Consider the following 24,536-nt stretch of genomic DNA (forward strand, 5'->3'; position numbering starts at 1 on the left):
TACTTTTTTATAAAACCTAAACTGGGATCTAATCTATCATATTTAAAAAAAAATAGAATATTGTAGTTTAACTATTTGTAATTATTTCACTTTTAGAGTAGTATATACTTATTGTTCTTGTTATATTTTATTTTAAAATTAGATGATTCTAGATTTAACCACTTTTGTTATAAAAATTAAGTAATTTTATTGCAAAAAAGAAATCCATTTTTGTTTATATTGTATTGTGTACTCTCTTATTCATGTACGAGTATGAATTTGGGTTTTTCTGTCTAGCATTGAATGCATTTTGTTTTTGGGAATGCCTAAGCTATTCTTTAATAGCTTACATATCTTGTCGCTTATAAATAACATAATTATGGTTTTGGGTCCTAAAAGACCTTTGTGTTTGATTTTTCAAGTTATCTCATCGAATTCATTCTTTTTATTTAGGTGTTGGAGTACTTGATGGTATTTTGTATGCAGTTGGAGGTCATGATGGACCTCTTGTTAGAAAAAGTGTAGAAGCCTACAATCCAGAAACTAGAGAGTGGAGTCCTGTTGCAGATATGACCTTGTGTCGAAGGAATGCAGGTTTGGTTTTGTCAGCTATTCTTAATTCTGCCTTTTTATGTGTTCATGTGAAGTACTTTTTTGAATTGCTTAATAAAAATTAATTTAATAAAAATTTATTTAAAAAAATTGTGTAATTTAACCTTTGTGTTCCACAGCAAGTGGAATTTTTAATTTAAAAAAGTAAGACGGTAAGGGTTTATTTTTATCCTGTTAATTACACAACTTCAGTCAGATGTGTACATCAGTGTGGAAGGTGAAATAAATTGGAATGACTGATTATAATGGTGGTAACTGATGATAGCAGATGAAAACAATAATGAAAACTAATTAATGAACTGTTAACTGTTAAACAGACTGTTTACACAACGTAATGTCTGTTAAACAGACATAAAGGATCACCAATATCCAAAAAATTCAAGACCTAGCCATCAGCTGAGAAAATCATGGCCATAATTTTTTGGGATAGTGAGGGAATTTTGTTGATTGAATACATGAAGCACAAGCAGACTATCACTGGTAATATCTATGCTGAGTATCTTCATAAGCTACAGGCAGCAATAACGGAAAAACAGGGAAGGAAGTTAACCAAAGGAGTCTTGCTCTTGCATGACAATGCTCCAGTCCACTCATCACATGTTGCAAAGCAAACTTTGAGGGAGTATAAATTTCAAGAACTTTGTCACCCTCTCTACAGTTCGGACCTGGCGCCAGTGATTTTTTTCCTGTTCAGAAACCTCAAGAAAAACCTTCGGGGTAGACATTTATTTTCATGACGGCAAATTGAAAGCAGCTGTTTCAGGCTATTTTGAGGAGCAAGATAATGATTTTTTTACTGTGGTATAATCTCTGTGCAAGCTAAATGAAGCAAGTGTGTGGAAGTGCAAGGGACCTATATTGAAAAATAAAAATTATACTACCGCTCTACCACCACTCTTTCTAAGGTTAGTAGATAACGCTTTGAGTGCTCCTCTTATAATTTAATATATTTACAAATATAAATATTATATATTTATATAAAATATATGTTATAGAAATATAAAAAGATATAATTCAGTATGAAATGAAAATTGAAATAAAATAAACGTATTATTTCTCTGCAATACTTTAAGATAAAATGAAAAGTTTGAGTTTTAATTCAGGCCTAAAAAAAATCACGCCAAAAACAAATTTCATAAAACATATCAGACCTATGATTGAGTAATTTTATAAGTAAATAAACTAGGCTTTTTTATACTTTACTATGATAAAATTCCAATACAAAAAAAGGAATTTCTTAGTTACATTTATTTTCAAAAAATATTTAAATAAGAAAAAATAATTTCTAAATTTTTTTTACTCATACTAAGTTAACATTAAGCATTTTAAAAATAAATTAATAAAAATAAAATAAATAGAATTTAAAAAAAGAATGTACTAACCTGATTTTCTGTAAAACAGTTTCCAAGAAGTTGCAAAAATCGATCTATTTGAACAAAGCTGTATGAGTACAACACAAAAAAAAGTAACAACAAATTACACAGCCAAACTGAAGAATCCTTTCTCCTTGCTAATATACAAAAAAAAAACTTTATAGATTGTTAAAAAGGAATGAGAGAGGATAGAAGAATGCCTTTTACCCGTGATGCATAGGTGGCATTACATGCACAGAGCAATCCACCTCTATGATGCCATGGAATCCATCAGCAGTGAATGTGATAAGCAATAAGTCATGTTGCAGACTTGATTAATACAACAATAAAGTTACTGATGCATTATGGTGAGAGTCATCTTTACAGTTGTAACATTCATTATTATGGATTGCTCTTATGCATTGTTCAGTATCATGCACATTTGTTAGGTTTGCATATAATGTACATAGTCATAGATTTGTAAGGAAATCAGTGAAAGAAGTGTTTTCTGAGAATTGTGAAAAAAAACCATTTGAATGAAAGCTGAAGAGGAAAATTATGATTGACTTTATTTAAGTTATATTTAAAGGATAAAACTATAAAATGTTTTGGGAAAAATTTTATTTTGAATCTGTGTTCACTGATCTTATTGGGGTTCATATTAATGCAAAAAAATGTCCTTAATATACTTAAGCTTTGAACAAATAGTTTACACATTTTAATTTTGATGTATATTATTTTTCTTTGGTTTTGATAGGTAGTTAGGAAAGTGGTATTTACTGCTTGACTTTGAATGAAAGTGTTTTGTTTAATTCTCCTGTAGTGAATTAAAAAAAATTTTTTATTTTTAGTGCTGTTATTAATATTTTTTTTTATTTGATCCATTTCAGGTGTCGTGGCATTGAATGGTCTTCTATACGTTGTAGGAGGAGATGATGGATCGTGCAATCTTGCCTCTGTAGAAGTATACAATCCTAAAACTGATTCTTGGTCTATGCTTTCATCTTCAATGAGTATTGGGCGGAGTTATGCTGGAGTAGCTATTATTGATAAACCTGCAACCATGTGAATTTTAGTGAGACTGACTTATTCAAATTATTTATTGTCATATATGTCTGATGGTTTAATCATCACTCTGAAACATAACTTTTCTCATTACCTCCCTGATGTTTACTTGAACTCTTTTATATGTTTCTGTTATTACCTTATAATGATGGTGTATAAATATTACGATGTAAGTATGTTTTATATAGGCTATTCATATAGTTGAAGGTAAGTTTGTATGACTTTTATTTATCAAATTATGAAACATCTCTTTATTTTTGTATTTCAATTTATAAATGAATCGGTACTACTTAAAAATTTTTATTTTTAACTTTAATAAATTTTCTTTATTATTTTTGTAGCAGTTGAGATATTTGTATTCTGTATATTTGTATACGATATTTTCGATACAGATTCTGTATTATGTTTAACAAAATATATTTTATTAAAATAAACCTTGTAAAACTTGTCTCTTTATTATTTTTCATGTTTTATTTATTTATTTTTGTTATCTATTTATTGTTATTATTACTTTTATACGTAAATTTAGACTTTCTATTCTCTTGATACAGTTTTGATCTTATATTTTTTCTTATGTAACATTTTTTTCTGTGATGACCTTGTATTAAGTATGAAACTATTTATTATTGAGAAGGAAGAGAATTTGTTCTATACAGAAAAACTTATTTTAATAACAATGTGCATTTTAGAATGAAAGTAAATGTTTTTGCTGTTTCATTTGTAACTGATAACATGATTTATATATATATATATATATATATATATGTATATGTATATGTATATTTATGTATGTTTATGTGTATGTCTGATATCCAGTGTCTGGAATAGTATAAGATTTAATGAATTTCTTTTTGTCATCGATGTGTTTCTTGAAGTGAAATATTTTTACCATCATTACTTATTTTTTATTTATTAAAAGTGAATGAAGGCAATAGCATACAATGGCAAAGACACCAAAACTGTCTTGATACAAAAACAATAATTGAGAAGAACAAATACATGAAAATTGTGTTATATATGAAAGAAAAAAAAAATGTTGGATTAATGTGAAACCTCATCTAAAGCAAAAACCCAGTGGAAAAGAAGAGAAGAAGGAGAAAAATAAAATGTATAAATCTCAGAAATTGAGGACCCAAAGGACTACAAAATGCTCCTTTCTTTTAATATCATTTCTTATGAATGAAAAATATCAATCTTCACCAGTTATTGATAGTTTAACAAAAGTAATTATAATAATAATATATTTAAAAATTAAAAATAGTTAATAAAAATACTTTTTCAGATCACACAAAAGGTTTAAATATTTTAGTTTGTATTGCGAAGTTGTCATATTGCAAGTCTCAGAAATTAGTTCATTAAAATCCTGAGAACCTTACTTAAAGAATTAAAATGCAGTAACTTTGTACGTGAATATAAAATAACAAATCTTTCTGTGGATTATAGGTATGTAAAATATAAATGCAAACCTTAACAAATGATACCTTTAACATAGTACCATTTAAAATCCTATAAAGAATTTATTAGATAAAATACATCACATCTGATCTTTAAGGAACCCTTGCTTTTAAGGATCTTAAGTATATCACACTGATTTAAACTGATGTTCAATGCAATGGGCTTGTAATTCCTTGAAGTATAAATACTCAGAAATGTATAATGAATTTTTGAATATACTATCTTTTGTTTCAACAATAGGATTTTGATGCATAGGTGGCAACACATGCACAGAACAATCCCCTACTATGATGCCATAGAGGGGGATTGCCTCTGGAAATACACACATTTTAATATTTATATTAAAATAAATGAAAGATATGATGAAAGGATAGCCATTCTTCTTTAAAAGAAATTAGAGAAGAGGAGATTGAAACCACATAATTTTCAACATTCAGAACTACTCAGAGCTATTTAATAACATAATTGAATGTAACATATTTCATAATGAAATATATATCATCTGCTATTTAATTATAGAAAGCATCTCCATAACATTATGTGATGATGAGTTAATTAAATAATTTGAGGAGAAATGTTCAGCTAATGTTGTTGAAATCTGTGACCATTCAAACATCTTGTTCTCAAAATCATCCTTCCTGAGTAGTATGAAGAGTTCTTATTATTTACACATAACCAGAAGTTCCTTGTATTTATAGAACTCTTATTCTACATATAAGTTTTAAAAGTTAGATGATTTTTTGAAAAATAATTATTTAGTTAAAGAAGAATAAATTCTTTAAAAAGTACAGAATAGTATTTACAAATGAATTCTTTTCTGAACAAATTTACTTTTTCAGATTTTAATTATGTAATTTGAAAGCCAGGAAGATAATTATATTCATTCGCCATTTTCCTTTTACGTACACATTCATTTATAAAACTGTACAAAATACTGTAAAATAAATTAATGGTAACAAATTCATTAATATTAGTAAATAAATGTAGTTAACACTAATCAAAGTGTCCAAAGTTGAGCATGTGACTTCATACGGGAAATACGTGTTGTTGGTTGCTCTGCTATTTCGTGGTTTTTGGACAGTTTTTTCATGGTTTTTTGGATACAGATGTTAGTGATTGTGGTTTGAATTACTGTGGACGTGTTTATTAAAATTTTTGAGTTTTTGGATAACGGATGACTTTTTTATTGAGGTTTTTTCGAGATAAACCTTATTGCCATAGGCAATAGGGACTATATTTGATAGTTTAACTGTTATATGTGCTTGGACAAGACAGTAAGAAAAGATCCAGACAGATTTCCTTCGAAGAGGAGGAATCTATAATGGGACCATGGATGAGTTAACTAGTAAGTTGGGGGCTTCTGGTGTTCAGTTTGAAGCAGAATTATGGTGAGGTCTAGCAAAGTATATAAGGAGGAGTTGTATAGGAATTACAAGGGGTTCAAAGGTCTAATGGAGTTGTCTCTGCCCTTGTCAACAATTACTCAAGTAATCTAGACCGAAGGGTCCCGTGAACAAGGGATAAGAGATCCACTTGATATGGACTTGTCAGATGAAGACATTATCTGCTAGATGACTGGCAGAAATAATTTCTTGGGTACCTCAAGTTGAGGAGCTTCCAGATGGAGACATAATCAGCTTTTGCAATCTTATCTAATCAAGCTCACAGAAGAGATCGCACTCATGGCATCATATGGCTTGTGACTGGAGACAGTTCAGAATGACTCAGTCATCATATGTTGAGAACAATCCGTGTGTCACGCAAGTAGATATATTATATACTATGAAACAAACAAAGGAGAAGAAAATGTGGTAATGATGATACTAAAAGCTATGAGGAAAATACTTAACCCACCAAAACAGTGACCTTCATGTTGCTGGGTGGCAGACTGGGGAACCAAGTTAGGAAGATACTAGTCTACTTAAAAAAATTAGAAGAGATCAAGTACGAGTTCTACTTGCAAATTCAGAACCTAGTCAGGAAGACAAGAGTTCAGGGATCAAATGCTCCATGGGTGGTGTGGAGGATAGTCGCACAATAGTGGTCAAGGCCGAAGGTAGGTCATATGCGGATCTCCTAAAGACAATGAAGCAGATAGTAACTTGAGAAGATGTGGGAGAGGTACTGTCACTCAGGAAGGGAAACAACGAAGAACTATGCATCTGGGTTGAGGGGAAGGAGAAGGCTGAAGACTTCACCACTATGTTGCGTAATAAAGCTGCAGACAAGAGGTGGAAGGAGAACAGTTGTTCATTTGAAAGACATTGATTTTATACAGCTGAGCAGGATATAAAAGATGCTATAGCCCAGATTATTGGAGAAACGCATGACTTTAAGCTTTCATCAATCAGACCAGCTTTTGGCAAGACAAAAAACGCGACAGTAATCATGACTTATAAGGCGGCGTTGAAATTATCAGAAGCTCGCATGCAGATTGGCTGGGTGTATTGCCATGTGTATATTTGCGTGCCTGCGTGTTTTCGTTGTTGGGGTAGGCAGAAGACAGGACCCAATTATGTTTCAACTGTAGAAGGCTGGACCATAAGACCGTGCAATGCACCAGCCCAATGACATCTGCGATATGCGGATGGGGGCCATTGGACAGGGAGATGTGCTCCCTAGAAATGAAGATCTTGTGGTTAAACATGAACTGCAGCAGAGCGGCACATGACAACTATTGGGAGATAGTGATGCAACAGAGAGTAGATATTATTATTGCAGCAGAGCCTAACACGTTCATGATTACTCGGTCCGAATGGATCAGAGATGAGAACATGGTTTCGGCAATTGTTTCCCTTTGGTGAGGGCACTAGTAGGGACATGCGGATCTGGCAAGGGTTATGTATGGACAGATCTGGGGATACGGTGATACTTGCTATTTATCACTCACCGAATGCGGGAATTTTTTTTTGACCTGGCTTGATGAACTGGGAATTGAGGTCCAGAAATTCAGAGGTAAAGAGATAATATTGGCTGGTGACTAATGCAAAGTCACCAGAGTTTGTGGGGACAGTATGTAACCTACAGGGGCAGTATCAACCTGATAAAATCAATGCTTTAAGACACGAGGATGAGCCAACTTTTGTCATGGGAACGCCAGCTCGGCAATTGACTTCACCTTTATTTTCGAGGAGCATGTCTTTACCCTATGTAACTGGAAAGTACTAAAAGAAGAAAGCCTGTCAGATCACCTCATAATAGCATATGAAGTAACAACGAAACCAAAGCTAGTGAAGCGAGAAAGAGTAATCACCTCGAGGAGTGGGTATGTACGGTTTTCCGATGTGATTGGTGTAAAGTTGGTCAATATAGTAGATCCAGAAGAATCGACAGCAATAATCACTGCAGAATGCGATAAGGGTAGAATTCTAGTAAAAGTACCAGTAAAAAGAGACTTGTACTGGTGGGACCTGAATTAGAAATACTATGTAAAAGAGTGTTACAAAGAGCAAATAGACGTGACTGTCAATCTTGTAAGGACTTTGCCAAAAAAAAGTACGTGGAAGCCAGATCCGTATATGAATCAGCTATTAAAAAAGCCAAGACAAAATTTAGAAGGAATTATGCAAGGACAGGGATCCATGGGGGAGAGGCTACCAGTTGATATCAGGAAGATTAGGTCGATGGTTACCAGTGATTATGGAGAATAAGATATGTGAGTACATTGAAAAGCTCTTTTTGGAATGAACAGAGCCTACCAGAGAAGAAATAATAGCTGACAATATACTGTTGTTTACCGTGCAGGAGCTCAAGACTACAGGTAAAAAAATGAAGCTGCATAAGAGTCCGGATCTGGATGGCATTCCGGTTGAAGGCATCTTGATCCTGGTAGAGGAAGCTCCAATTTCTATACTAGATGTAATGGATAACATGTTAAAGGGTGATTTTATCCCTACTTAATGGAAGAAATAGTGACTGGTCTTAATACAGAAATCTGGGGGTCCGGAGGGTGCAATCCCATATGGACCAATCTGTTTAGTTAATAATCTCTGCAAGTTATCAGAGCAAATATTAGAGGTGAGGCTGAGGAAGTACAGAAGAGAGAGGTGGCCTTAGTCAACGGCTTTCGGTCAAGATCAGCCATTGATGTGGTAAAAGAGATGATGAAAATAGTCGATAACGCTATGAAAGGTACTCGGCGTACACGTCAAATCCCAGTGGTTATATTGGTAGATGTTTACAATGCATTCAATTCTCTCGATTGGGAGGCTATGTTCAAGGTGTTGAAAGAAATCAATGTGCCCGCATACCTAAGAAGACTGATTCAAAGATATCTGCAGGAAAGAATCTTGCTGTACTGTACGGCCAACAATGAGCTCAAGTTTAAAGTTTCTGGTGGGGTGCCCTAGGGCTCAATCTTGGGCCCTATACTATGGAATAATATGTTTGATGGGATCTTACCCCTAGAGTACTCAGAAGGGGTGGACACAGTAGCGTTTGCTAATGACCTCGCTTTGGTGGTTGCAGCAAAGAAAGAAGTTGTTGCGAGGACGGCTGATGAAGCTTTAGACATGGTAAGTTGATGGATGAAAGCCAGAGGCCTTCAATTATAACGCGGGAAAACAGTGGTTATCTATATGATGGCTAGGAGAATTTTAGGAGAATTTATAATTGTGACCGATGAAGGGCCGATCCAGGCAGTTAAGACTACAAAATACCTCAGGTTGTGGTTGGATCAGAGGAGGTTCTTTACATTTCATGTCCAGGAAGTTCGGGTAAAAACCGAACAAGTTGCCAAAGTTTGAACAGATTGCTGAGAACTACGACTCTAAAAGCCTCTAAAAGGAGGCTGTTAGACTCTAAGGGCCTCTAAAAGGAGGTTGTATTCCCATGTAGTGAATTCCATTTTACTGTATGGTGTACTGGTATGGTACAGAGCTTTGAAGTATGATTGCAACAGATGACAGCTGGAGAGAGTACAAAGGAGGACAGCCCTGAGAATTGTGTGTGCCTACTCTTTGGTGTCCACAGAGGTTTTATTCGTGGTCATCGGGGTGTTTCTGCTGCAGCACTTGGCCGATTCCCAGGTGAAGATAGATGAAGGTACGAGTAAAGAGGATGCATATTGTAAGCTACTAGAGGAGTGGCACAGAAGGTGGGCTGTTTTGAATAAATGTGAATGGACGAGATGATATTAATACGTGTGATTGGGTCGTGGATCGGGAAGGAATCCAGTGAGCTAACTTACTGGCTCACTCAGTTCCTGACTGGCTCCTTCAGAGCATATTTGTTTGTGAGACACAGAGCAGATAGTTCGGAGTGACAGTATTGCGGTGAAACAGAAACATCAGAACATCTTTCCTGTAGTAGATGGGAGTGCACAGTAGTAACAGGACAAATTAATCCTGAAAGTGTGATTAATATAATGCTAATGTGAAGTGACTGATTTGTGGCCATGGCTAATTTTGTCTGCAGAGTGTTACAACAGAAAGAAAATGATGAGGCAAGGAGAGTTAGAAGACAAGTGAATTGAATACACAACGGAGCCCTGGCAGCCAGGTTGGGTGTTGCAAAGGTGTGAAAGACAGCCCCTCATGTAGCTGCTGCTTCTCTGTGTTTACATGGATGGGTGGTAGTGATGAAGTGGACTACGGTAGCCTCTGAGCAAGTAGCAATTAGTATCACTGTCCAAAAGAAGGTAGACAGCAACGTAGTGTGTGAATACTAGCCAAGGTGAGTACAGTCGGTAAGTCATTATGTTATCTAAATGACTGATTAAACTATAGTTATAGTTAATTATAGTATGATTAATCTATAGTTAAACTATAGACTAATTAAACTATAGTTAGCAGTGAACTAAGACAATCCGAGAAGAAACAGTTCAGAATAATGTAGCTGTCAGAGGTAGCGTCAAGAGGGTGAGGGGAGTCGCCATCTGTCCGTGCTTGCACGGGTGGGTGGCGGTAATGAAGCTGTGGGACTCCTAAGCCCCCCTGCCTTATCTTCCCAGGGGTGAGAATGCAGGGTTAAATCTATTATATATTATGTACGTAGCATATTATGTAATATGCTGATTTATTTGTAATAATTTCATTTTCAGGTTTTAAAAGAATATTTCATTGAATAACTTGATCTGATAGAAATACAAATCTGATGCATATTAGAATTAAGTTGAAAGAAATTAGTTAAGTACATGGTTAATTTTTTTCAGATGATATGTGTACATTTAGCATTAGGTCATATCATAAATTTTTTTAAGTCCAATAATTATAGATATAAAAAGAATGCAGGCAATTTTATAATATGATTTAAATGTAAATAAAGTTATAAAGGCAGATATTTCATTTTTTTAAATTTTATTATGCATGATGAGAATAATTTATTTATTTATTCGTATAAGTCATTCAAATTATAAATAAATACTTTTTTTTTTAAATATGAATTCTGATGAAGATTAAGAAGTATTTTAAAAAGAAAGAATTTCACCTTTTGTCAGTTAGTAAGTTATCAAAAACCACGTTGCAGTGTCAACTAACACAAGTACTGTTGAAAAAATGAATGAACTTAACTAAAATTTTCAGTTAGGTGTAGCAGATTATGTCTGTCAAAAAAGGCAGTGCATTTAGCTGACAACCAGGTTACATACTTAATTATTGAAATTAATTCAGTTTCAATTAATGATGATCATGATGTCCTGTACTGAACTATATGGCAAGAGGGTACATATTTTTTCCCCTGTTTAGCCTCCAGGAATTACCGTTCAGGTATTACTTCAGAGGTTGAATGAGGATGATATATGAGTGTAAATGAAGTGTAGTCTTGTACAGTCTCAGTTTGACCATTCCTGAAATAATTGAAACCCAACCACCAAAGAACACCGGTAATCCACGATCTAACATTCAAATCCGTATAAAAGAACTGCCTTTACTAGGATTTGAACACTGGAACTCTTGACTTCCAAATCAGCTGATTTGGGAAGATGCTTTCACCAGAAGACCAACCCAGCGGGTTTAAGAGAGTACATGTTCATGCTTAGTATTACAATACAATGTACAAATCTTTCGGTATTAAAATTCATAACCTCATTGTCTATAAACTGACCGCACGATTTAAAACATTTTTTCATAGAAAATAAAATTTGATCTTTGCTAACTTTTATATGCCACCTGAATATAGAAATTTTTAATTTCTTACAAATGTAAGGTTTTTTGCAGTGAAACCTTTTTTTATCTCTAATATTAATTACAGAATGCTGAAAAAGAAATACTTGCATTACTTTGATTTTTTCTACATAAGTAAAAAATTTATATTTATTAATTCTATTTTCCTTCTTGGAATAATCAGTGTACATATGGAAATTTTCACAAGAGTGGTTGGTTTAATAGTCTCAAGATTAAAACAAAAAATTTGTTAGAAAATTTTTGGTGCATTCAAAGGCTGTTTTAAGGCAGTTGCACAAGAAAGCATGTTAAAACAATAGTGCAGAATTTTTTACCCCGTCTTGAAGTTATTTCTTTTCGTGAGATAGATTACTGATTGTACAATTAGGGGACACTAGTAATTAATTTTGAAAAATCTTTTTGGTCTAACAGAATAATTTAATAACGTTTTTTTTTCTAGTGTCACTTTTAATTATTGTTGATTTTCTGACTGGTTAAAAGACCACTACGGATTAGAAAAACACTATTTCTGTGAAGAAACAGAATATTGTTGATATTGTTGCATAAGTAGTATTTGCCTAATTTTTTCTATTCTCATCTGAAAATATTTATTAAAGATTTTCTAGTTTATTAAGCATTAGATGATAATGGTATTCAGCATTATATTTACAATCTCAAAGTGTTTATAATTAGTATTTCTGCAATTAACAATATGCTTTATTTATTACCCTCCTTGTTACTAACTTAAGCTTTATATGCTTTTTACTTTTTTAGCTTGTTTTTCTTCCTTTTCATTATTTATTTATATTTACGTTGGCTTTTTTTTTTATTTCTCAGGGTTTATTCAGCAGTATGAAGGATTCTTCATGTTTTAAATTGTTTTAAAGATTTTTTTTAATGAAGCATATTATATAAAATTCAGTCTCACTGGTAATTGTCATTTGCATGTCTATTAAAATTTGTTATGAATTACAGCAGCTATTCTTGTTTCTGTGTTGCTTGTAATAAATGATATTATAGTATTACATTCTGAAAAAATTTTACTATCTTTTTTGGCTGTTAAATTATTTTTAAGAGAATTCAGCTTCGTAATATATATTTATATGCACTTTACATATATTTTGGTGGTTATAAGCTCATGTGCAGAATGAAATGTGTGTGGTTGTAGCCAAATTTTATTTAGCTTTATAAAATGTTGGATAGAACTTTTGTTTATTTATTGTGTTGTTGACTAATTTGGTGGATCAGGATTAATATTGACATTCAGATCTAAATATCTTTAAAATCTTTTGAGTACGTCAGCAGTGACGTTCCTCAAATGACTCAGTTTGAAAAGGTGAAAATATCAGTGGTAGTAACAGTCATGTTGTGCTTATTCTTTGTATAAGTGAAAGAAGGTTTGGTTTTTCTTGAAGGGAACATTGAATGAACAAGGGAAGTAAAAAGTCTTTGTAAGTAAGCAGTTATGTATTGTCCCATTTGAGTATTCTACTTATTGTAGCATGGAAACTAGAAAGAAAAGTAGCATGAAAATCTATTTACTATTTATGTCAGAAAAGAACGGACTTTATGAAGAGGAGCAAATTAAACATCTAATTACAACTTTAATAACCATGCTTTGTCCTTTAACTGATCATGAAATAGCTTTAAAATGCACTAATCTTACAGCAGATCAGATTACTTAGCTTTTTTTTATCCATTAGAATTTTGATGTAAATTTAATCACTAGTAGTCTAATATATAAAAATTTATTTGAAAATTTACAACCAAAAACTTTTGTTTAAAAATTGGTCAACTGTTGGTTTAATTATGATTACTGAATCAGCCATTAGAAAGTATTGAACTTTTGTATCTTCATTATTATTATTGCAATAATAGGTAATAAAATTGGAAATTAAAATTTTTGCTTACTTGTTTGATTTAACAGAGCTGTTTCTTTTCTAATATTTTGACTATTTACTAAAAAGTTTTTTGCTCTAAGTAATTTCTGCACTTTATTATCTGGGAAAGAATAGTTCAAATCTTGTTGTCTGATACCCAATGGCAAGTTGGCATTAGTGTTTTAAAGTTGACTAATTGCATTGACTTTGATAAAATTAATACTGAAGTAATAAATTAACCATTACTGCACAATATATTTATCTACTTCTTTTATTGAGTTCCCTGTGGCATTTAGTTTGTTATATAAATTTGTTTTGTACTTTTGAGGTTTCTATTATTTAGTCTCTTAGTTAATACATTATAAAATCACATGCTGTTGAGGCAGCTTGGACTGTTACAAGGGTGTTACAATGGGGTGGGAAGATTTGGGTCTCTTTAATCTTAGTAGTCTGCCAGATTTCAGTTATTCTTTTATAAGGAAAGTTAACAATATGAATAATTTATGAATATTTTTTTAAACCGTATAACTATGTAAATACAGACTTCATACTTCAGTAGTTTTTCAATTACTCTCTAAACTAGTGGCCCTCTTACTGCTCAGCAGCATTATTATTACAAAGTATTGTTATATTTAAAAAAAAAATTGGCTAAAAACTTATTCCATTTACAACACGTCTCATCCTCAATACCCTTTTTCTTTTTTCTTTCCCTACCACAAATAAAATGCACGCTTAAAACCTATTTCCAGTCTGCCCTTGGCAATCCTTCAAATTGATTTTCCTGTGATAATAATAACCTTGGAAATTTCCTTAGTTATGGAATAAGTGAGGATTTTTTGAGGATTTACCAGAGGAGATTCAAGTTAATGGTCCAGTAACTCTTGATCCTTCATTGCAATCTGCAATCAAGGCCTGTACCACACAGTAAATTATTCCAATTCCTGAGCCACCTGTGAATGTATGTTTCAAAAGCAGCGATGTAGAATCAGGCAGTACTGAAGAAGACAACAATGATTTTTATTTTGAGTTATCTTCCGATAAGCCACATCTTATATCACAAGGTGAATTAAATAACTTGGTTAGAGATTTAAATTTATCAAAAAATCAAGCTGAACTGTTAGGATCAAGATTGCAAGGTTGGAATTTACTTCAAAAAATACAAAAATTTTTGGCTTTCGAAGCCAACAAAAAGAACTTTCTCAGTACTTTATTGATGAAAATAATTTGTTTTATTGCACAAATATTAATGAGCTATGTTGCGCTTTGCACAAGTTCATAATCCTGAGGGCTGGCGCCTTTTTATAGATTCATCCAAGTATAGTTTCAAAGTGGTTCTATTACACAATGGTAACAAATATCCTTCGATACCAATCGCTTATGGTATTAATTTAAAAGAGACAAACAATGTGTGAAAAAATAAATTATAAAAAACATAGCTGGAACATATGTAGTGATTTGAAAGTTATAGCCATTTTGTTAGGCATGCAGTTAGGCTATACTAAGTACATGTGTTTTCTTTGCGAATGGGACAGCTGACGTAGGGATAAACATTACATTACCAAAGAGTGGAAGAAACGAGACAACTTAACTACAAATGGGAAAAATATTATTCATGAGCCCTTAGTTGAACCCAAAAAAATATTTTTACCCCCTTTCCATATCAAGCTAGGACTAATGAATAATGCTGTAAAAGCAATGAAGAAGGATAGTCCTGGATTTTTGTACATCAGGCAGAAATTTCCAAACGTAAGTGAAGGAAAAATTAAAGAAGGAATATTTGTTGGTCCTCAAATAAGAGAGTTGGTCAAAGATGATGTTTTTAACTCAATGTTAAATAATTTAGAAAGTGCAGTGTGGGATTCATTTATAGACATTTGCAAAAATTTTCTTGGCAAACAAAGTTCCAATAATTACCATGATATTGTTGATCAACTTCTTACTTCATACAGAGCTATGGGATGTAATATGTCTTTGAAAGTACATTTCCTCCACTCGCATCTGGATTTTTTCCTGGACAACTTGGAGAAGTAAGTGATGAACACGGTGAATGTTTCCACCAAGACATTTTGGTGATGGAAAGCCGCTATAAAGGGAAATGGATTACTGACATGCTAGTCAATTACTGTTGGACATTAATTTGGGATGTGCCTGAGGCTATTTATAAAAGAAAAGCATCAGCGAAATCATTCTAACACAGGTATGGCCATGCAAAATTATAAATTTTACAAATTTTAACTATATTTTCCTTTAATTTTTTTTGAAGCGTAATTTATTTAAAGCTAAGGGTGATAGAAAAATTGTATTTACAGATCTGTAATGTACGCAAAAAAGCAATTCAAGAAATGGTATCACACTTAGAGAAACATAAAAAAATTTTTTTTTATCTATCAGTGTTATCTTTGATTTCTCAGATTTCATCAATGTGTACTTGTCTTTTGAATCTGTATGATGGTATAAAGACTTACTGTAACTTCATAAAAGCAGTCATGGATCGCAGATCATCTAGTCCTTCTAATTAAGACTATTCTTAATTAATATTTTTATGACAATAATATTAATTATAATATTTTTATGATAAAACAAGAGGCCACTTTTCACTTTCACCCAAAATGTAATATAGTCAGATCAATACACTTCATCAGTTGGAGTCCATTAAGGGATAAGATCCAGACAACTTCAACAATGACAAAATCTGCTGCTTAGGGAGGTACCACTCAGTGGTTCAGGTTTTTATAGAAGTGAGTGGATATTTGTGTTTTGATCCATACATACCATAATAAAAGTATGGAAACACTTAAATAACTTTTCAAGTGTTATACATAGAAAAATGAAATTTAGCAGATGTTCCTACTGCAAAACAATTATTTTTTTATATAAGACCACATCCCCAACCTCCACAGGATCGTCCCGGGTGGAAGTTCAAAACCTTTAAATAGAAAGGGGTAGGATTGTGACAAATCATATCAAAGGACACAAAATATTGACCTAAAAAATACTGAGCTGACAAACCTATCAAAATAGTGGCCATTTATTTAGTGTTTTTCATAATTAGTTTCAAAAGTGGCCTTCAGTACTTCTTAAATAACTGCTCAGCAGTGAAAAAAAAAACAAATAAATAAAGCTTAAGAAATGCTGTTACCTCAAAATAATGTACTTTTCAGTATGAGACCATTGCTTGGGTTCTACTGTAAGTCACTTTTGAAACTAGCAGTGAAAGATATTAAATAGTTACCATTTTGTTGTTGTAACTTATAATTTTTAATTTTGAAATTTTTGTTAGTTTTAAGGTCCCATCAGGATCCCTTGGGGGCTTGTGGTATGATCTCATACTAAAACATATTGTTTTGAGGTAGGAGAATTTTCTAAATTTTATTTTTCAATGTTATTGAAGAGTTCCTCTACTTTATTAACACTTGACATAGTATATATATATATATATATATAATGTTGTTTGTTTGTGTGTGTGTGTGTGTGTGTGTGTGTGTGTGTGTGTGTGTGTGTGTGCACACATGTGATAAAATACCTTTAAATAACATTAAAAAATGAAATGTTTATTTACCATTTCTTCCATTTACAAAATAGTGATTCAAAAAGGAGTTCATGGCTTTAAATTCATATAAAAATTTATGCGATAACTTACAGATTTGGTTGAGGTTTCATTTCATAGCAAAACACAACACGTTCATTAATATGGAATTTGGCCACCAGTGTTTTAAAAGTGGATATATTTAATGATGTAGAACGTGCTTACTGTGTGTTTTGGTTTCGTGATTTGCAGTCAGCAACTGCAGTTCAATGTAATTTTTGTAGAGAATATGGTAGGACACCTCCTAGTAGCATACAATTTACTCTTGGCACCAAGAGTAAGTTGTCCACAACTTAGATGGGACACCACCTCATTACCTACCACCTAGATTTTCTTGATACTTGATTCTAAGGTAGGTGGGTAGGTTGGAAGGTCCAATTGCATGGCCACCTTGCTGGATATTTTTTATGTGGTTTCATTAAAGATTGGGTTTATGTACCACCTTTGCCTACTGATTTTGTTGAGCTAAGATGTCAAATTAATACCGCAGCTGCAGAGGTAACACCCAACTTGCTCACTATTGTCTGGAATGAAATCGACTTAGGTGGGATGTATGTCATTTCAAATGTGTAAGTTACCTCAATAAACTTTTATATTCTTTTAAAGTTGTGTAGTTCTTTTTGAATCACCCAGTAGTATATTATTCAGTTAGTAAATACATACCAACATCTGCATAATAATAATTTTGATTTAACACAGTATGCATCATTTTCCCTTCATTTGGATGCCTTTGCATACAACAATGATATAGTGTATGATTAATTATGTTGGATAAATTTCAATTAGCATCACAACCTTCTGATATCTGATTTTAGAAGAAGAATTTAGTTGATTTTTTATAGGATTACAATAAAATGATAACAATTTAGTGTAAATAAAAAAATTCATTTGGCACATTTAATAAACCCATCAGATTTAAAAAATCATTTTTGAGCGCTTAGTAAAAAAATTGTAATATATATAGATATACAATAATGAAAATTCTATCATAAGAACACATGTATACTTTCTTAATTAATACTGAATTAAATGTTATATGGATTTATCAAATAAGATTTCTACTGAAAACAAAAAAAGTTTATAAATGTAGAAACTTTATAAAATTCTAGCAAAATAAATGCTATTTTATAATATTGATGGAGTCAAAAAAGTCAGAATTATTTAGTCGCACATGATTAATAAGTGAATTGTTAAGAATGTTCACATTCTTAAGATTATCTTGGTCTCAGAAACTCTCATCTAGGAGAGTTATTGTTCCTCAACAATACTAACAACATTCATTTGGACACTTATTCATTCACAGCTTGTGAATTTTTTCTGAAGCACTGTTATTTATTAATCCTATAAAGCTCTTTGTTGAAGTGGAACTATGATACATATCATTTCTTCACTTCCCTTATCACACTTCTGTGGCAATCGCTCATAACACATTGCAAATGAAAGTCCATTGTGTTTTTCAATCATTTGTAAAACATTATCTTCATGAGTCATGAATTTCTTTCATAGATGACTATGAACACTTAGATTTTGTATAAACATGCAGCAAATCATAAGAAAGTGTTTTTCCTTTTGGCTTTTTTACTGTTAGCTGTATATTATACTGTTTTCCTGGCTTTAGATTTGAAATCTTTTGTGTTAATACAGTGCTGAAACAAAAAAAATGTTTTTTTTTTATTTACTTATTATTATAAATGTTATTGTAAATATTACTTATTCAGATTATTGTATTTATATTTTACTATTCTAAATACTTATTGTTAATACTTTTTGTTAATTTCAACGAAGTTAATAAAATATACTACTTCAGTTTACTTGTAACTTACCTTCAAGGTCAAGGAAATAAACTGTGAACATGAATCGGTAGATTCATGTGATACTATGTGAATTCCAATAAATACGGCCCTGGCTCTATGTGTGTCACTATGCTGGGAATTTTTATTACCTAATGAAGCAGCCACCTAATTTTCATTGGAGGTCTCTTCCTATGTTACTGTCTGGGGACTATGTTTTCTGTCTGGGAGTTGTACAAAAAGCCGAACTAGTAGCTGAGGTGGACCTGTTGGATGCCTCAATAAAAAGCCGAGCCACTTAGTCCTCCTAAAATTTACTATCTAAAAATTAACCATATTTTTAACTAGTTTTGTACTATAGTCTAGAAATATTTTTGCAGGTAGAGAATGAATCATTAATAATTCAACCAAACAATGAAATTTCTTCGATCTTTTTTATTGTTTTATCATGAGTAAGTCTTTAAAAAGTATACTTTACAATATTTTAGTGTGTGTTTTAAAATATAGAGAAATATTTATTTAGTAAATGTGTATCTTATTGTTCTTATTCTATATGATTGCATCACATGATTATGTCATAAATAATTTGAACAGTCTTGTGTTTCTTGAGAACATACTATCTGATAAAATCTACTAAGTCACATTCTAACAACACTAAATACTTTATGAGAACTTTATTGGCTACATATTGAACAAATAAAAAAAAAATTCATTATTAAAAAATATTGAAAATATTGCACATATTGAAAACTATCGCACTATAAAGTATAATGTATCATGCTTTCAGATTACTTACTAGAAGAGATTGTATATAAGTAAAGTGAGAAGTAGAGGCTATACTAAATGTAGTTAAGTTTTGTTTTATGAAAAACATAGGAATACCAGAAGCACTTTTAGTTTTCAGATTAATTATAAGAGGTAGCTTGAAGAAAACTAAGTACCTTCAGGTGCTATCAGGGTACTGTTATTAATAATGCTATGAAGGCTAAGTTTGATGATGCAGAATAGAATAAAATATTTTTGGAAAAGTATCTCTGATTTTGGACTATGAAATAAATTATTTATAATTTACACAAGAACCAGTTTGCTGTAATAAGAGTAGAAAATGAGAAAAGGCAGTTTGTTATAAAAAAAACAATACTTTCCTGAACTAGAAGTCCAGGAATAATAACAAAAAAAAAGGTTAAGATTTAAAAATATTATTTTCACTGAAACTAGAATAAGAAAGAGATGATTAAATTTAATGCATGGATTCATTATAAAATAAAATTCATTTTGAAAGCAGTGAGGAATAAAACAGGTAAAGAAATATAACAAAATGCAATCTGTTAGAAGTTTAATATTAACATAGAACACAATATACCAGAAGTTGCAGATTATCATTTATATTGTAAAATTACAAAGGTTGATGAAATAAAGAAGAAATCAAAAGACAATTGGTATGAGCCAGAGAAACTGTAATGAAGAAGTAAAATTTGCTGCTATTAAACATACGAATCTAATTAGATTCATTCTACTTTAGGGATTGGAAAGAAGAATTTTTTAAAATATTTGCTTATTCGCACCAAAATAAGTACAAAAAGAAAGCCAAAATAATAAAGAATAGAAGTTTTTGAAATGTTATTGAATGTGTTATAGAAAAGAATTAAAAACTGATTGGATGATAGACAGTATAGAGTTTTAATTTTTACATACTTATTATATCTATAATCTAAAATCACTAGCTTTAACTGTGTGTTTCCTCTACAGTTTTGTTTTAAATACTTTCTTCTACTACTAAATTAACTAACCTTGGGTGCCCCTTAACTCGGATATTCTTCATTGTGTGGTACTTCCTGGTTGGTTATTTTAGTTAATACCAAAGACAATAAAATAAGCGTATAATTTTGTAATAAAGAATATTTGTGTAGTTAAAAGAAAATTAAGAATCTTTTAATCTTTTTAATACATTTATCTTAACTGTTACAGTTCTTATTTCACCAACCAAAACACTGAATAGTTTAGACCCCAAAAGATATAAAAATATTAAAAATCAGCCTTAAATTTCATTATACATTTAAGTTATAGTTAACAAATGGACAACTTACATCATATATGTATTCCCAGCACACAATACCACATTGCAGCCTGGAGTGAATGACTGCAAAGTAGATTACACAAAACACTAAGTGAGCACATTTTCTGTATCTAAAAGACTTTTACGCATTATATAGACTTGGAAGAAGGATTTTCCACATTTACATAAAACTCAAAATATTTAATAATGTAAAATTTTTAGTTGATATAATATTACTTATTGAATTCATTAAATTAAAATTATCATTTCAAATTAAAACAGGAAATTTGTTTTATTCTTTCTAAAAAAAAGTCTGTAGAGGGTGTGTTATTAGATGTGAGGATGAAATTGATGTTTTGAAAAGTATGAGCTCTGGCTCTCAGCAAGCAACAGCACTTTTAAATACTTGTTTCCTACACAATTGGGTTGCCAAAAATGGATCATATTTGCAACTAGCAACATTCCCAGATTTCTCTCCCTTGACTATTATCTGTAGTGATTATTAGACAATTGTACCAAACCTGCTATGGTTTAGTAGAAGAAATGATGGAGGGAGTATTAAAAATCTTGTACATTCATTAAAATGTACAATTTTATAAGGCAGTGAATTGTGTTTACAGAAGAGCGTATTAACCTATTTTTTTTCATTTTAAGTATTTATTGACTTTCTATACGAATCAAAAGAATTTTATTTTCTGTTTGATTTTACTTTCGCAGTTGTGCAGTATAATTCTGTCAAATTTTACTTGTCGGGGTCCTTGGAGATCAACGTTTTATGACCGTCTAAACAAAAACACAATTTTAGCACTTGGAAATTGTAAAAGAATGTGCATATAATGTGGGTTGGCCTGTTTTTTGCTGTACTTCCAGACTGGATGAAATAAGCAAGATGATTTCTGTGCATCGGGCATTAATGGATTTTTGTTTTTCTTTTAATTAGCAATGGGGGTTGGGAAGGTATCTCTTCTGGGAATACCTTATGCATCCCATATCTCAAAGTTTTACTTGAAGGGTAGGTTAATTTATTCACTTAACTTAATGCCACTTAGATAAGACAGTTTCTGTTAGTGTTTGGTCTTGTTTAAACCTTCATAAAGGGGTTGAGGCCAAAAACCCTTTTTTGTTTTTGGTTGTTTCTGGACTGAAAAACATGATATTTTACTAATTAGATGATTCTATTTTGTAAAATCAATCATGCACTTAAACTTTACTTTTTTTTGTTTAACCCTCTTTACTGCTTTATTCTAAATCTTTGATAGTTAGATAAATGCTAATAAAATGATAGCTCATTTAATTTTGATATTATCAGCTACATTTATTTTCTTCAATTATTTTAATTTTTCTGTATTCTTTCCATATATCAGTCCTTTCTGATTCTTTTTTTCTATAGCTTTCCATCATCACTTCTGGTTCTAACACTATTTATACTGGCGATTCTGATTCTGGTTTTATTTTTATTAATGGATCTTTTACTTCTCTCTGTGCTATATTTACTTTTCCTGAAACCATTTTGTTTAATACTTTCTTTATTTCTTTAAAGTGATTTGTTTTCTTACTTCTTTTACATGTTCGTTCATTGTATGTACATTTATCCAGCATTATCAATAAATATTTTGTTACTCAAGATTTATTACCATCTGTCTTCTTTCTACCTAAGAAAGTCTGTCTTCTTTCTCCTGCCTTATAATTTCTTTTTGTAAATTCATCCATTCATTCACTGTAGTACTTGCTTTTAAAATGTTTAACCTGCAGGTCAATTCGCTTACACTTTGCTTTTATTTTGTTATTTTTTAATCCATTATATCCTACTGCTTTATTGCCAGTTTCTTTTGTAATTTCTTAAAATTTTATTGATATTTTATTACAGCTGAGCACTTACGATCACTATTTATGTCTGGTATTGAAAATGTCTCAGTCTGCTACTATCTTGGGATCTCTATCTAATCATGACATAATCTATCTTATTTCTTGGGTTTATACATGGATATCTTGCTTTATGATCTTTAAAAAGATGTTTGCTATATTAGTTTACATACAGTACAACATTTTGAAGGCTTACATCCTCTTTCATCCACTGACTAAGCCTGAACTCTGTCTAAACCAGCCAGACTAAAATCTATCTGGACTAAAGTAATTATCTAACTATGATGTTTAAGACAGCATGTTCATTACCCTATCACATCAATCATTTATTTCCACTTCTTGATATTATGAAATAATTGTATCCTGAAAAAAAAATCTAACTTGTCTTTTTGTAAATATTATATACAGTTTGTTGTGCTTGAGGCAAATTAAATCATGATTTAATTTTAGGTTCTCATTTACTGTATTTTTTAAATTTCTGGGTTATATGGTGAGGGTAAATTCTAATAAAATTTAAAAGGAATAGATAAGTGATCTTTTTTTTTTAAATTGATGCTTAATAATGTTGCTTCAATTAGTTTACAATAATTAGTTGCTTACAATACAGTAGAACTGGTATTGTTATTAGGAATTCTTAATATCTGAATTAAATTCTATCTTGCCATCATTTTATTCTTCTATCTTTCTTATATAACCTATATAATAATTCCATTATGAATTTATATCTACTAGATTTCTATTGCAATTAACCAATGGGTATAGTTTTTTCGATCAGAATAATTTAATGGTACAACTGTATAAAACCTTTGTACAATAATTTGATATATTGCTGATAATTTCGTTTTACAACAATTTTATGCTGTATTTTATTCTCTTTATTGTTATCCTTTCATTTGCTTTATTACTGGTACAGTAATATTACTTCACTCATGGTTCATACATCTACGATCTGTCTTTTTAATATATTTATAAAAAATGAAAAAGCATGTAGTGTGCATAAGTAGCAGCATGTACAGTGTGAATAAATTATGCAGAATGTATAATATACTAGAAAATTCTACTGGCCTGTAAAGAATGAAGTTACAATTATTTCAGAAAAAGATTTCTGTATTTTAAATACTTACTTATACTCATTTGGAGATCTGTCAAGGCATTGTGTAATATAAAAGTCAGTTGATGTTTTAAGCCTAGCATCAAGTCCACATTGATTTGACTGTGAAGGAACAAAATGAGTTGCAGCTGAATGAGGTGGTGTTTCGGTCACTCTTATACAGTAGTGAGCCCCTTCCTGTTGAGGAACTGGTTGCCAACCTATAGTAACAGAGTTACATTGTCGCAAACCAACGTATTCGATTACTTGTGCCTCTTCAGGAAGTAATCCTAATGGCAAAACTGCTCCTTGCATAGAAGCCACTACCTTCAAACAGAAGAACATGATTTTGAAGAAAAAAATATTTTTTTTTAAGTATCATTTATAAAAAAATTGTATGTATTTCTGAGATTAATTATATTTAATAAATATAATTTCTTATTAATTCAGTTCTTTAATTCTATTCTGTAGGAGAATTTAACAGTTTGTTAAGTCTTGATGCATAAGTACTGAACACTTACTACAACCTCTTTTTAAATGATATTGTTTGTTCTTGCTTATTTTACCTACAATGATATACGATTATTATTAATGTAAGTTTTATCACATAATGCTGTATTACTGGTAAATTGTGTTGAATGGATGTTACTGATCATTCTCATCTTTTGCTCATATAGATGAGACTATAGATTAATATAGATAGATTAA

The 24,536-nt window shown here is 31.3% G+C and overlaps 2 protein-coding genes across 4 annotated transcripts in view; one reads left to right on the forward strand and one right to left on the reverse strand.

The window, feature by feature from the left end:
• Positions 1 to 3,458, forward strand: part of kel (kelch protein) — an 88,003-nt gene extending 84,545 nt beyond the window's left edge. For both annotated transcript variants that reach the window (XM_075374683.1, XM_075374691.1), the window contains exons 11-12: positions 433 to 573; positions 2,834 to 3,458. In XM_075374683.1, the coding sequence (XP_075230798.1) occupies positions 433 to 573; positions 2,834 to 3,012 (320 nt within the window). In that variant the 3' untranslated portion in view covers positions 3,013 to 3,458. The remainder of the gene's footprint in view (positions 1 to 432; positions 574 to 2,833) is intronic.
• A 14,451-nt stretch (positions 3,459 to 17,909) lies between these two features.
• nord (neuron derived neurotrophic factor nord) overlaps positions 17,910 to 24,536 on the reverse strand; it is a 157,796-nt gene continuing 151,169 nt past the window's right edge. For both annotated transcript variants that reach the window (XM_075374707.1, XM_075374700.1), the window contains exons 8-9: positions 23,863 to 24,155; positions 17,910 to 18,675 (exon numbers count right to left, since the gene is read on the reverse strand). In XM_075374707.1, the coding sequence (XP_075230822.1) occupies positions 18,540 to 18,675; positions 23,863 to 24,155 (429 nt within the window). In that variant the 3' untranslated portion in view covers positions 17,910 to 18,539. The remainder of the gene's footprint in view (positions 18,676 to 23,862; positions 24,156 to 24,536) is intronic.

Source organism: Lycorma delicatula, chromosome 1, assembly GCF_047948215.1.
Source record: "Lycorma delicatula isolate Av1 chromosome 1, ASM4794821v1, whole genome shotgun sequence".
NCBI lineage: Eukaryota > Metazoa > Arthropoda > Insecta > Hemiptera > Fulgoridae > Lycorma > Lycorma delicatula.